This window comes from Sus scrofa, chromosome 4 (assembly GCF_054392235.1).
Source record: "Sus scrofa isolate SSC_HxYL_T2T_F1_AM1 chromosome 4, Sscrofa_HxYL_maternal_Yorkshire_Landrace_v2.0, whole genome shotgun sequence".
Classification (NCBI taxonomy): Eukaryota; Metazoa; Chordata; class Mammalia; order Artiodactyla; family Suidae; genus Sus; species Sus scrofa.
The window spans coordinates 38,768,057-38,782,237 of record NC_139386.1 but is presented as its reverse complement, the minus strand read 5'-3'; the positions used below and the strand labels follow the sequence as shown (position 1 = coordinate 38,782,237).

The following is a 14,181-nucleotide window of genomic DNA, read 5'->3' as shown; positions in this document are numbered from 1 at the left end:
CAGCAGGAGGTCCTAATAAGGAACATGGTGCTACCCTGACGACTAACTGGGAGAATTTGGGAGGGTCTAATAGGAGGGAGGAGATGACCAACATCCCAGAATCCTTGGCACTGGAATCCATCTTGGTGGAGAGAGGCGCAGGCCACCAGGAAGGATCCTGAGCCAGACCAAGTAGGGCCGAGGAAGATGACTGACCAGAGACAACCTGGAACCTAACCCCATTCCCATAAAACCTGAGGCTGTGAGCCATGTGGCAGAGCAGTTCTCCTGGGTTCCTTTACCCTGCTACTATCCGCGAGGGAGCCCCTTCCCAGTAGTCTTTTCCTTTGTCAGCAAAAAAACCCAACCACCCAACAAACCAAAAAACCTCTAAAGTAGCAGAAAAAAAGTCTTAAGAGAATTAATTTATAAACTCAGGGTAGAGAAGAACTTCTAAACATGACATGAAACATAAAAGCCGTAAAAGACAAAAAAAAAAAAAAAAAAAAAAAGGAAAATGTACTGTGCAAAATTAAAGCTGCAATAATTTTGTTTTACCTGTTAATCATCAGAGATCAGAAGTTTGGTGATTCTTTATGTTGGCAAAAGTATATTGTAATAGGAAATTATAAGTTGATCACTAGGTGTCTGAATTGGTGCAGTTTTTAGAAGGGCAATTTGGCAATATTTTAAAAGTGGTTCTGGAGTTCCTGCTGTGGCATAAGGGGATTGGTGGCAACTCCGTGGCACCAGGATGTGGGTTCCATCCCTGGCCTGGCACAGTGGGTTAGAGGATCTGGTGTTGCTATAGCTGCGGTGGGGGTCACAACTGTGACTCAGATCTGATCCCTGGCCCAGGAGGGCCATATGCTGTGGGGCAGCCGATAAATACATAGATAGATAAAGGCAGTTCCACTTGTAGGAGTTTATTACCCAAATAAGTGCGTGTGTTCACAAAGCCATATATAAAGGGGTATTTGTGCAGCATTATTTGTAGCAGCAAAAATAGGAAATAAGGTCAATGTCTATCCATAAGGTATTAAATAAATTATGGTGTATCTATACAGTAAAATACTATACAGTTGTTAAAAGGAATGAAGCATCTCTAGATGTATCCCCAAAATATTTCAGGTGAGAAAAAGGATGGTGCTGAACAGTTTTTATAGTATGTTACCACTGATGTATTTTGCAAAAGGCTTCCTCTAACATGATTCTCTCTCTCAATATTGACACATATATGTAGGTAGATATTGATAGAGACATATGGATATCATTTGTAGTGTTTGAAGTTTGTTCCACGTGCATATAATATATCTTAGAAAAAATTAAAGAAAAAAGAGACAAAATTTAGAAAGCACCAGAGTAAGGGAGTTCAGTATAATGTCAAGTTAAAAATAAAGGAAGAAACTGGGGATCTTTGTAGAAAAAAAGACTTCAGTTACCATTCAAATACTAAAATGACCGTCACCTCGACCATTATTAATCTGACGCCCACCCTCCAAACATCCAGGAGAAGAAAGGACATTGGGAAGAAGCTAGAGCTCAGTATGAGGACACTTTGTCTCAGAGAAGCTGTGTAATTAATTAGTTAAGATCATGCACTTTGACAGACCTGGATGTGAACCCCTTATTCATACACTTGTGGGCCGGGGAGAAGTTATTTAGCTTCTTTTGAGCCTCAGCTTCTTCCTATAATATGAGGATAACACCTCACAGAATCGTTATGAGGAATAAATGATACAGTATATTTAAAGGTGTTTATTTTTAGCCGAGTGCTGGCACACTCCAAGCGCTCAACAAATGGTAGCGACTGTAAGCAGCAGCAGCAGAGCTGTCCACAGATGGGGTCTCAGCGATGAGGTGATGAGTTCCTCATCAGGCGAGGTATACAGGCTGAATGGCTGCTGGGTAGGGATGCGGTAAAGATGTGAGCTGAGGGCTGGACCAGTGACCTTTAAAAGTCTTATCCAACCCTGAAATCCTGGAACTTTGTGAAGATTAAGTTTAGAAAGCAAATCCATTCCCTTCTCACTGACTTATCTACCAAAAGAAAACATCCAAGGAAAGTTAAGTAATGACAGCCTTGGAAGTAAGGCTGTCAATCTCCCGGATATGAAAGCAAGGGTCTGGCACCTCTCGCCCAGATGCTCTTCCCTGCTACCTAGGATTCTTGATTCCTAGCAAAGCCTTCTGCACCCCACTGTGCATGGAGGCTGTGTGTGCTAGTTTTGTTCTGTAAGAAAAGAGTGTACGGAGAAGAAGAGAAAACAGATTTGCTGCTGGAAAATTATTCCAGTATTTCTGAGACCTGCTGGAAAGTCATGTGCACACTGCCTGAGATTCAGGCTATGAATGTAAATGACGCTCTGAATTGACCTTTTTCTTTTTCACTAATAATGGATCAACAGGTTGAGTAATGAGGACAAGCACTTAATGGAGAAAGAGAGGAACCCAAGTCTTCCAGTGCACACACACACAATTACATTTAACATGTCAGGCCAGAAATAGGAATACTTTTGCATGTGTATGTCTTTACTTCCTAATATTGCTGTGCTTCACTTTCAAAGATTAGACGGTGGCTTGATATGTAATGTAAAAGAGAATGTTATATCGCATACTGTAGGCTGTTTGAAACGAGATTATCCATTTGGGATTTATAAATTCTTCTTACATGGCCCTACAAAACAAAAAATCTTGGAGTTCCCCTGTGGCACAGCAGGTTAACGATCTGGCATTGTCTCTGCAGCAGCTGGGGTTGCTGCTGAGGTTCAGGTTCAATCCCCACCCTGGAGCAGTGGGTTAAGGATCCAGCATTGCTGCAGCTGTGGCGTAGGTCACAGCAGCAGTTCGGATTCGATCCCTGGCCCTGGAACTTCCATATGCCATGGGTGTCACCAAAAAAAAAATTTCTCCATACCTAGTTGCTTACATGTTTTCATAAAGCTTTTACTATCAGCTTAGCTGCCTGGAAAACTTCTGTGTCAATAAAAAATTCAAGGGATAAATTTTAAACTTCGGTGGGTCAATAGGGTACTTAACAGGCAGCTACCCAGTCGACACCACCTCCTTCATGTATTCTGTCACCAAGCACTTGCTGAACAACTGGCGTGCACTGGGTTTTGGGGTAGAGAAATTAATGATAAATGACTCCTGCTGAGGAGGAACTGGCAGAGCAGAGGAGGAAAGGGATACATAATGATCTAGCCATTGTACAGTGTGGAATGCTGCACGGAGTATGCTGGCCTATGAACAACGGGGATTGTGTCTTGGTCACTGTTACAACCTTGCTGCACTGCCTTACACAGAGCAGGTACTCAGTAAACAGTGTTGTTGTTGACTAAATTACTAGAATTAGGGATATACAGAGAGTAACTAAGACTAGCTGGGTTCCTAGGAAAGCTCCCTGAAAGAGGCGATGGCTTAGCTGAACTGGAAGAATCTCCAAGTCAGCTGTCTGGCAGATGCCAGCCCTGGCCTGGGGTGATGTCTCCTTCCTGAAGTAAAGTTATCAGAATCTTTTGGGTGCTGGCAGACCTTTCAGGGTACGCTACACACAGTCCCTCCCAGACCTGGCTGCCCCTGACCCAGGGTACAACGTGACCCTGGTTTTCAATTTCTACATCTGCTGTGTGTTTTTGCTTGTGAGAAATGCTTTCATTAAAAAAAATTTTTTTTTTTTTTGTCTTTTTAGGGCCAAACCTGCAGCATATGGAGGTTCCCAGGCTAGGGGTTGACTTGGAGCTGCAGCTGCTTGCCTATACCACAGCCACAGCCACATGGGATCTGAGCGGAGTCTGCGACCTATACCGCAGCTCATGGCAATGCCAGACCCTTATTAACCCGCTGAGCATGGCCAGGGATCGAACCTGTGTCCTCATGGATACTAGCTGGATTCGTTACCTCTGAGTCACAAGGGGAACTCCTAAGAAATACTTTTTTAACTATTTGACAAACTCCGTATAAAGGCAAATGTGAAATTTATTGTTGGCTTGTGACTCTCCCAATACCTCTGTCTGTCCTATGTATTTTCTAAAGAATAAAAGTGACTCTCCAAAGTGGTTATGCCTCCAGCTGAAGCATAATTTTCTTCTACTCTTGTGCATAAATGATTTTTTTTATCATATAACTATCTCAACTTTCCTTTCATTCCTGTAGGATGCACTGAAGGCCCAGTTGACCTGGTCTTTGTGATCGATGGGTCCAAGAGCCTTGGTGAAGAGAATTTTGAGATTGTGAAGCAGTTTGTCACTGGAATTATAGATTCTTTGATGATTTCCCCCAAAGCCGCTCGAGTGGGGCTGCTCCAGTATTCCACACAGGTCCGCACAGAGTTTACCCTGAGAAACTTCGGCTCTGCCAAAGACATGAAAAAAGCTGTGGCCTCCATGAAATACATGGGCAAGGGCTCTATGACCGGGCTGGCCCTGAAACACATGTTTGAAAGAAGTTTTACCCAAATAGAAGGGGCCAGGCCTCTCTCCGCACGGGTGCCAAGAGTGGCCATCGTGTTCACAGACGGACGGGCTCAGGATGACGTCTCCGAATGGGCCAGTAAAGCCAAGGCCAATGGTAATGTGGGATGGAGGTGTGGTTTACACCACTCAAGGTTCTTAAACTCACTTGGTAGTCACATGGGGCCACAGGAGTGATATTCTTTGAGCAGAAAGACTTCCTATCATGGCTGTTATCCACCTTTACTATACTGCCACCTAGCGGCCATAAAGGGGCCCCACGGGAGTTAAAGGACTCAGGAAGGATGTGTCTTGCAGTCTGGGAGGTTAGTCTACAGAGAGACCACACCTGAGTAATCATCTACCATGATTTACTAGCCAGGTAGTTACCTTCAGGGCAGTCCTGAACATGCTGTTTAACTACAGATAAATACACAACAGTTCCCCAAACAATGGCGTGGTTGCTTTAGAATCACCTGAAAAGCTTGATAAAAATAATGATTCCTGGGGAGAGGAACTTTTGCTCATGTTTTTTTTTTTGTTTTGTTTTGTTTTTAAAGCATTGCTTCCAGTGAACACTCTGAGAGTGTGGGAGCCTTAGGATATAGGACACTCTTGTGCTTGCAGGAGGCAAAATTAGCTTTTGAGGTATGAGTTACTGTTCAGTAAATCTCAGCCTCTTCTCTTTGACCCCATGTATAATGCAAGGAGGACTTAGGGTTGCTTTAGTTATGCATAGATGTCAAGTGTGCAGGGAGGAGTATGGCTTATGGCAAAAGGAAATCCAAAAGCTAGAATGGTTGGTGGAGACAGCTTGAGGGCAGATGTCTGGATTCTTTGGGGAGATGAGAAAATTTGAAGTTGTGAAGCAGTTTGCTTGAAAGCTACTTTTAAGAACTTGTCCAGGGCACAGTGCAGCAGGTCCTATAAAGGGGAAGAGAGTATGCAAAGACCAGAGCTTCATTTAAGGTTTTGTGGGAGTCAGTGCCTCTATCAGGCCTGGAACATAGTACATGTGTGACTAATCCTTGCTGAGTGAATGAATAAAGGATGAAAGCGCTGACACATTGGTGAACTCCGTTCCACCCCATGGAAAGGTTGGTTTGCATCAACACTGAGTCATTCCCTTTGTGAAGGCCATTTTATTGATATTGCTTATTTCACACTTCACTCTTTTTCTGAACCCAAAAGAGTAGTAGCCACAAAATGTGTGGCCTGAATCATCTGAGTGGATTGTAAAACTGGCTGCCCACACCTAGTTCTGCTTCTAGCTTGCCAGAGCTCATGCCAAACCCTGGGCCCCTCTAGTCTGCATCCTTAAAATGTGCAGAGGAAAGTACGTTGTCAGTTCCCATTGTGGCACAGTGGGTTAAGAGTCCAACTGCAGTGGCACAAGTCACTGCAGAGGACTGGGTTTGATCCCCAGCCCGGCACAGTGGGCTAAGGATCTGGCATTACCATAGCTGTGGCGTGAGTCGCAGCTGTAGCTTGGATTCAGTCCCTGGCCCAGGGAACTTCCAAATGACATAGGTTACAGCCAGGAAAAAAAAAGTACCCTGTCTCCAAAGACAATGGTTAGCCTTTTTATTTGTCTCATTGAGACCAGTCAGCTTTACTTTCTTCCCCAAATTTCCATGAATCCACTAAAGGCAGGTGGTAGGAGAAAGAGATGTTTACTTGGTTCTTGAATCAATAAGATTTATCTGAAGCGACATCTTCTGATGAATTTAATTACTCCTATGTATAGCTAACACAATCTTAAAATAGTAGTTATCCTTTTTAGGATATCATGCCTAAAGTCACTGGGCTCCCAGACAAATATGCTGAACTTGACTATTAACCTTACTTAGACTTTAGAACGAGGCACAACTCTTGCCACTTGGCTTAAAGGCCAATTTTTTATGTATTTTTTAAAAATCTAGTCTAATGAATTATCCAGAATATTTTAGTGCTGAAAAATGTTCAAAGTCAAGCAGAACTTAAGTTCTTATTGTGTTTTAGTTTCAGATGAAGAGGCTACTGGGGAAGGAAATCGAAAATTAATTTTGTTTAGAAAAGCTTTTGGAGCAATCTTCTATCTCTGTTGTAATCTAAGGTTAATACTTGGGTTTGTTCTTGTTTCTGATTTAGGAGATTTCCGGTGATCTGCAGATTCTATTTTTTTTTTTAATTTTTTTTGTCTTTTTGCCTTTTCTAGGGCCGCTCCTGTGGCATATGGAGGTTCCCAGGCTAGGGGTCCAATTGGAGCTGTAGCCGCTGGCCTACGCCAGAGCCACAGCAACGCAGGATCCGCAGATTCTCTTTTATAGCTTTGCACCTCCACACAAATCTTTGTCCTCCCAAGAGGGTTGGGCAGAATACCACTTCACTTGGTCCCAGGTCACTTAAAGTTCCTATCTGTACCTTTGAGTAGAAACTAGGCTGCAATGTCATAAACTGACCTGTTTCTTAGAACTCCCCTAGAAGAGATTCCCATTTAGTAAGTCATAATGTAGTGTTCCTTTCTACACAAGGCTGATGCAAGGGAAAGTTGGAGGTTTATTAAATGACTTTGTCCAGAGCTAAGCAGCAGGTTGGTGGTCTAGCTCCCTAACCTCTCTGCCATGCCCCACCTTCCACTCTCTTGGATCTCTTTTGCTCAGAAGGCCAAAATAACAAAAATGGTGGAAAAATAAAGGGAGGTTGATTTGGACCCCTCAAATCACCAGTTAATATCTAGCTGACTTTGGGTACAGTCCTCACAAGTTCCAGATCTTGAGAACACAACTCTACCCTGTTTTGTTCTATCATTTAAAATCCCATCCATTTTTCAGACCCTTTCCCCCATATAAAGAATATTGCAGAGTTCTGTGCTACACAGTAGGTCCTTGCTAGTTATCTACTTTATATAGTAGTGTGTATGTTAACCCCAGCCTCCTAATTTCCTTCCCTCCACATTTCTCCTTTAGTAAGTTTGATTTTGAGATCTGAGTTGTTTTGTAAATAAGTTCACTTGTATCTTTTTAAAAATCTGATTCTACACATAAGTGATATCATATATCTTTCTCTTCACTTAGTATGATAATCTCTAGGTTCATACATGTTGCCGCAAATGGTGATATTTCATTTTTCATGGCAGAGTAACATTCCACTGAATATATATGTACCACATCTTTTTCCATTCACCTGTTGATGGACACTTAGACTGCTTCCATGTCTTGGCTATTGTAAGTAGTGCTGCAATGAATAATTGGGGTGCATGTATCTTTTTGAAATATGGTTTTCAATGGGTAAGTGCCCAGGAGTGGGACTGCTGGACCATATGATCCTATAATTTAAGGAACCTCCATACTGTTCTTCATAGTTTTTATCAATTTACATCCCCACCAACAGTGTTAGGAGGGTTCCCTTTTGTCCATACCCTCTTTAGCATTTATTGTTTGTAGACTTTTTGGTGATGGCCATTCTGACTGGTGTGAGGTGATAGCTCATTGTAGTTTTGTGTTTTTCTAGTTAGTGGTGTTGAACACTTTTCATATGCCTGTTGGCCATCTGTCTTCTTTGGAGAAATGTTTATTTAGATCTTCTGCCCATATTTTAGGTGGGTTGTTTTAATATTGAGCTGCATGAGCTATTTGTATATTCTGGAGATTAATCCCTATTGGTCACTATTGTTTGCCAATATTTCCTCCCATTCTGTTAGTTGTCTTTTCAAGTTTATGGTCTCCTTTGCTGTGCAAAAGCTTTTAGAAGTTTAATTAGGTCTCACTTTTCTTTTTCTGTCTCTTATTCTAGGAGGTGGATCCAAAAAGATATTGCTATGATTTATGCCAGAGAAGTTTCTGCCTATGTTTTCCTCCAAGAATTTTATAGTATCTGACCTTAGATTTAGGTCTTTAATCCATTGAGTTTATTTTTGTATGTGGTGTTAGAGAAAGTTCTAAATTCATTCTCTTACATGTCCAGTTTTCCCAGCATCTCTTATTGAAGAGACTATCTTTTCTACATTGTATACTCTTGTCTTCTTTGTCATAGATTGTGTGGATCTACTTTTGGGCTTTCTATCCTATTCCATTGATCTATATTTCTGCTTTTGTGCCAGTACCATACTGTTTTGATCACTGTAGCTGTGTAGTATTGTCTGAAGTATAGTATAGCCCAATTCCTCCAGCTCCATTTTTCTTTCTCAAGATTGTTTTGGCTCTTTGAAGTCCCTTATTTCCATACAAATTTTAGATTTGTTCTAATTCTGTGAAAAGCGCCATTGGTAACTTAATAGAGATTACAGTGAATCTGTAGATTGCCTTGGGTCTAACTACTTAATCTGCTCTGCACCTTAGGTATAACTATGTATGCTGTTGGGGTAGGAAAAGCCATTGAGGAAGAACTACAAGAAATCGCCTCTGAACCCACAGACAAGCATCTCTTCTATGCCGAAGACTTCAGCACAATGGGCGAGATAAGTGACAAACTACAGAAAGGCATATGTGAAGGTACTATGGCTTATGTCTGGGAGAGAGCTTAGCAGACAGACAGCATGAACCCTTGAATGAGACATTCTCAACTCATTCCTTCAAAGGGCTCTAAAAAGTGCCTCGCTCATGGGCAGGGCTAGTGATGGCTGGAAATACTAAGCACAGAAGTGGAACAGGGGAGAGAGAAGACATTAGCTAACACTGCTTGAGGCTTGTGCTGTACTAAGCAGTGTAATGACACATGTCATTACAAGTGTTCTGACACATGGCATACTTAATTCTCACACACACAAAAAAAAACTCATGGAGAGGACTATTTAAGGAACAACCATTATATAAATCAGGAAAGCTGATGCGTAATATGCTGGTAATTGGAGTGAAGAGGGATGGTAGTTCTTCCAAGCCACTGTTGTAAAGAATGCCTTCCTGTATAGACTACTTCCATTTATAGAACTGTCCTATTAGGCTCCCTTTTTAATTTTTTTAATATTTTGGCCACACCTACGGCATGTGGAAGTTCCAGGGCCGGGGATCAAACCTGCACTACAGCCGCAACAAGCCATAGCAGTGACAACACTGGATCCTTAACTCACTGAGCTACAAGGAACTCCCTAAATTTTCTTATAGAATTTAGATTTTCTTATGCCTAGGAGCCTCCTGTGCTTTTCTCCAGTTCATTGTTCTGCCCATTTTTCCTTTTACTCCTGTCCCAGGCTCAGTTGCCAGTACAATCCTGGTCTAAGTGTCTTATTCTTCCACAGACAAGTACACTGAGATGAGATGAATGGGGCCAGGAAAAGAACGCCTTTCAGATTTCTAATGCAACTTGTTAACATTTTACCTCTAAGATGTTTCATTCAAGTTGAAATGCCTAAAGTGGAACTGCTGCCACTGCAACTTAAACCTTGGACAAATTTAACTCACCCCTCCCAACCAGCCACCTTTTTACATTCTTAAGTAATAAGATTCATTTAAGGAGTCTAGGCTTCTCTTACTAGAGACAACTGCCCTAGAATAGTCTTGAATTATCAATTTAACCAATTGCTTTTTAGAATTGGTGTTGCTACCAAATCAAACCAGAATATCTTGGGTGGCAGCAGGCAGGTAAGGACTTGGTCTGGGACCGGTTTCCTCAAGAACGCATGTACCCATGTGGACAATTATCACTCTTTTGGTCATCTTTTTCCTCTCAGCTCTCGAAGACTCTGATGGAAGACAGGATTCCCCTGCAGGGGAACTGCCAAAGAGGGTCCACCAACCAACAGGTACAATTTTTAAAAGCAGTATTTTTATAATCTTTTGTGAATGCTTCCACCATAATTTCCCCACAGACAAAAGTTGCCTCTCTGCTGAGTCTTTGTGCCATAGTATATCCCAAAGTAAAGCTATAGTCCTCATGCTAGGAATACCAAATACCTTACTGACGGCTGATGGCGGTTTTATAATCACGACCATGTTAAACAGGTTTGACTTCAGTTTTCTTTCTCTTTACAGAATCTGAGCCAGTCACCATAAATATCCAAGACCTACTTTCCTGTTCTAATTTTGCAGTGCAACACAGGTATCTGTTTGAAGAAGACAATCTTGCACGGTCTACACAAAAACTTTTCCATTCGACAAAATCTTCAGGTAATTTCCAAGTAAAATATTACCATAGTAAGATAACTCGCTACTAGTCTCTCCAATTGCCAACACACTCAGCTTAAAAAAGGACAGGAGGAGTTCCCGTCGCAGCTCAGTGGTTAACGAATCCAACTAGGAACCTTGAGGTTGCAGGTTTGATCCCTGGCCTCACTCAGTGGGTTAGGGATCCTGCGTTGCTGTGGCTCTGGTGTAGGCCGGTGGCTACAGCTCTGATTAGACCTCTAGCCTGGGAACCTCCATATGCCGCAGGGGCAGCCCTAGAAAAGGAAAAAAAAAAAAAAAAAAAAAAAGACGAGAAAAGAGAAAGTAGGCAGTAGGACGGGGGGGAATGAGAACTTAAAAAAAAAAAGAGAGAAAAAAAATAGAAGAAACTGGAGTAGCTCTCTGCACTCCACAATAAAGGCCGCTTTGTGTTGGAAGCATATACAGCCCTGGCATTTACTGGATCCGGCTGCATGGAAAAAAGTTGAACATTTCTTTCATTATGGTTTCCCCCATATGCTGACTCAGTCCTATTATTATGCCTCTGGGAAGTCTGGTGGATTCTAAAGGTGAACACTTTCCATCTGCTTTCTTAGGAAGTCCCTTGGAAGAAAAACACGATCAATGCAAATGTGAAAACCTTATAATGTTCCAGAACCTTGCAAATGAAGAAGTAAGAAAATTAACGCAGCGCCATATCCTTTTCTAATATTATACTTCTGTATGGAATGCAAAGAATATTATCAAAACTTAAAATAATTTAGCATGTGGGTATATATGAAATGAAGTCATCTTCATAAAGTCAAGAAAAAATGAACTCCAGGAAAGGATTTTTCTTAAGCAGCCTGATAGATGCTTGAGAGCCAAGAGCAAGCCAAGCTTCACAACAGGCTCAGGCACTTAGTTGCTATGGTTCTAGGGGGTTTAGCAATAAGGCCAGTCAGTATGCAAAATAAAGAAAAAACAGACTTACTCTCTGCTGGGAGGAAATGAAAAATATATACCAGATCTGAAGTGCATCAAAGATACAGTATGTATATGCAAAGAATGGTGCCCTAGAATGAAGAGGTTTCAAACTCTATCTAAATTCCAAACTTTTCCTTTGGTCACAAGCCACACTGCAGCCACGTCTGGTCAGTGTGTAGGTTCTAGAGAACTGGGGTTGAGGGTTTTTTGGTTTGTTTTTGTTTTCTTTTTATAGCCGCACTCTAAGATGAAACATTCTACCAAGGGAAGAGCAGGACCCAGTGATTCCTTAAAACAATATTACAAATAAAAGCTTTGGGATAGTGGAGAAATGAAGATTTACTGCTTTTATACACTGAGAAGATGCTGCCAACTGCTTTGAATGTCAAATTGCAGTAAGCTTACTAAAGCTGCCTGATAGCTATCTCAACATGCATCAACTAGCCTTAAGGGAAATTGTTTAATTCTGAACTATTTCTGTGCCAATGGGTTTATAAAATAAAGAACAGCGTACAGCCATTGTATTTCTGAAAACTGGAAATATACTCCTTAAAGAAAAAAACCTGACAGCAGAGTTCTCTTGTGGCACAGTGGGTTAAGGATCCAGCACCATCACCGAAGTGGCTGGGGTCACTGCTGTGGCACAGTTCAACCCTTGGCCTGAGGATTTCCATATGCTGCAGGTGTGGCCAAAAATAACAGTAATCTGACAGTAGTTAATACAGGTGATGAATCCAGACTCTCATTCTGCCATCAAGGGGCCAGGTGGGGCATAATTAAGGAGCTGCAGAGAGGAAAGCAGATGCTTATTCTACGGCTCTGCCTTTAGCCAGTCCACTCCTAAGGGTTTACTTAAGAGACTAAGGAAATTATATACAAAAGAGCATAGGTCAAAAGTCTTCGAGGCTGCTTGCTACTCTTTGGCCCTGTCTGGCACCAAGGGTGAAAACTCCCCATCTTTATTCTCTTCTGATGTCCTAGCATCCTTCCAAGGCCTAATCCTTTTGTTTTCTTCTCTCCACCACATGCCTAACATTATCCATTTTGCTCTCAGAGGTGTTCTAGGGCAAATTAATTTAGAAGCAACAGGGCTATGAGTAGAATTAAAATTTTTTCAAAAAGAAAAATTTGAACTATCTGGATTTAATGTTAAAGAAAAGTACTTAACCCAATAAAGATTTATAGTCTTGATAACATGTGCTAATGAGTTACTATAAGTCAGAATTTTAAAATACTTAACAGAAATGGAAAAACCCAAAGCCCTGTGTTTTTCAGGACACAAATTCTCATATAGATAAATCAAGTCATATTTGAATATAAATAAAATTAGGCAATTCAGATTCCTCTTCCTTAATTTGAGATTTACTAGAAGAAATGACACAGAGAATGGAAGCCCTGGAAAATCGCCTGAGATACAGATGAAGACTCAAACTGCTCTGTGCATTTATATGTCATTTTATCAAGGATTATGATGAAACCAGTTCAGAGCTCTAGAGGCTCAGGCTATCATTAATTATGTAACGTTGTAAAGTAAAACATAACAAGTAATGAGAAAGCTGGTTTACTATAGAACAAAGGCAAAAGTAGACATTACTCTATAAATCTACTCAGAAAAAAAAGTCTTTCAGAATCTTGAAATAAAGTTTACCAAGTGAGAACAAATAAGCTATGCAAGATAGTCTGTAACATACTGTGGACACAATTTGCTTTTGCCTTGTACTGCCTTAGTGTTGCCATCTCATTTGACTACAAAATAAAGTTTGCACAGTCTTACTTCCATAGAACACTGGCCATGGGAAAGCTATTTTTTTGTATTGGACTTAACATTGATATATGTATATGGATGTATGCATAGAATCACAGAACATATGTACTTGTATAACAAGTTGGATTTTTTATACAATATTAAAATTCACTTCAAAGAATGATATTCTGTGTAAAATTCTTAAACTTTAAAAATACAAAGTATATATAAGAAATGACCAGAATATATATGAAAAAAAAAAAAAGCTGAATCTCACCGATAATCAGGTCAATGCAGGTTAAATTACTCAGCTTGGCAAACGTTATCATGTCTGACTCTTGTACAGTGCCAATGGGAATGCAAATGGACGGTCTCTGGAGAATAACCCATCAATCGCTAGCAAAAGTGAAAATGCAGAGATACCCTATGGTTTAGCAAGTGCACTTTAGGTATCTAGATGATTTTGGTACTTACACACAAAGAGACTTGTATAAGAATGTTACTAAATTTTATAAATGTAACAAATTAGAAATAACCAAATCATCATCATAGGAGGAACTAATGAACTGTGGCATAGTCCATACCTCAGCTCAGAAATATTATGCAACATTTAAAAGAAATCCATTAAATCTACATGTATACATAGTAAAACTCAAAAGATGAATTTAAAAAGCAAATGGCCCCAGCTCAGTGGGTTAAGGATCCAGCATTGCCACAAACTACAGCCTGGGTCTCAGACATGGTTTGGATCTGGCATTGCTGTGGCTATGGAGTAGGCCAGCAGCTTTAGCTCTGATTTGACTGCCAGCCCAGCAACTTCCATATGCCACAGGTATGCCCCGCCCCCCCGAAAAAAAAGCCGATGGCCAAACCACAGATAGGTTGGGAATAGCCCCACCCATCAACAGACAGGCTGCCCAAAGACTTCTTGAGCCCACAGCCACCTCTAGATACACTCCTT

General features: G+C 41.1%; 1 protein-coding gene across 6 annotated transcripts in view; it reads left to right on the top strand.

Annotated features, from left to right (window-relative positions):
* The window catches only part of MATN2 (matrilin 2), a 170,598-nt gene extending 157,194 nt beyond the window's left edge, over window positions 1-13,404 (top strand). The window contains exons 14-19 of one of the 6 annotated variants that reach the window (XM_085022004.1): window positions 4,135-4,548; window positions 8,750-8,902; window positions 10,078-10,149; window positions 10,436-10,513; window positions 11,107-11,183; window positions 11,712-13,404. In XM_085022004.1, coding sequence (XP_084878130.1) covers window positions 4,135-4,548; window positions 8,750-8,902; window positions 10,078-10,149; window positions 10,436-10,513; window positions 11,107-11,183; window positions 11,712-11,786 — 869 coding nt within the window. In that variant the 3' untranslated portion in view covers window positions 11,787-13,404. Of the gene's footprint in view, window positions 1-4,134; window positions 4,549-8,749; window positions 8,903-10,077; window positions 10,150-10,378; window positions 10,514-11,106; window positions 11,206-11,711 lie in introns of all 6 variants that reach the window. The other 5 variants (XM_021089067.2, XM_085022003.1, XM_021089066.2 and 2 more) reach the window with 5 other exon arrangements.
* The last annotated feature ends 777 nt before the right edge of the window (window positions 13,405-14,181 follow it).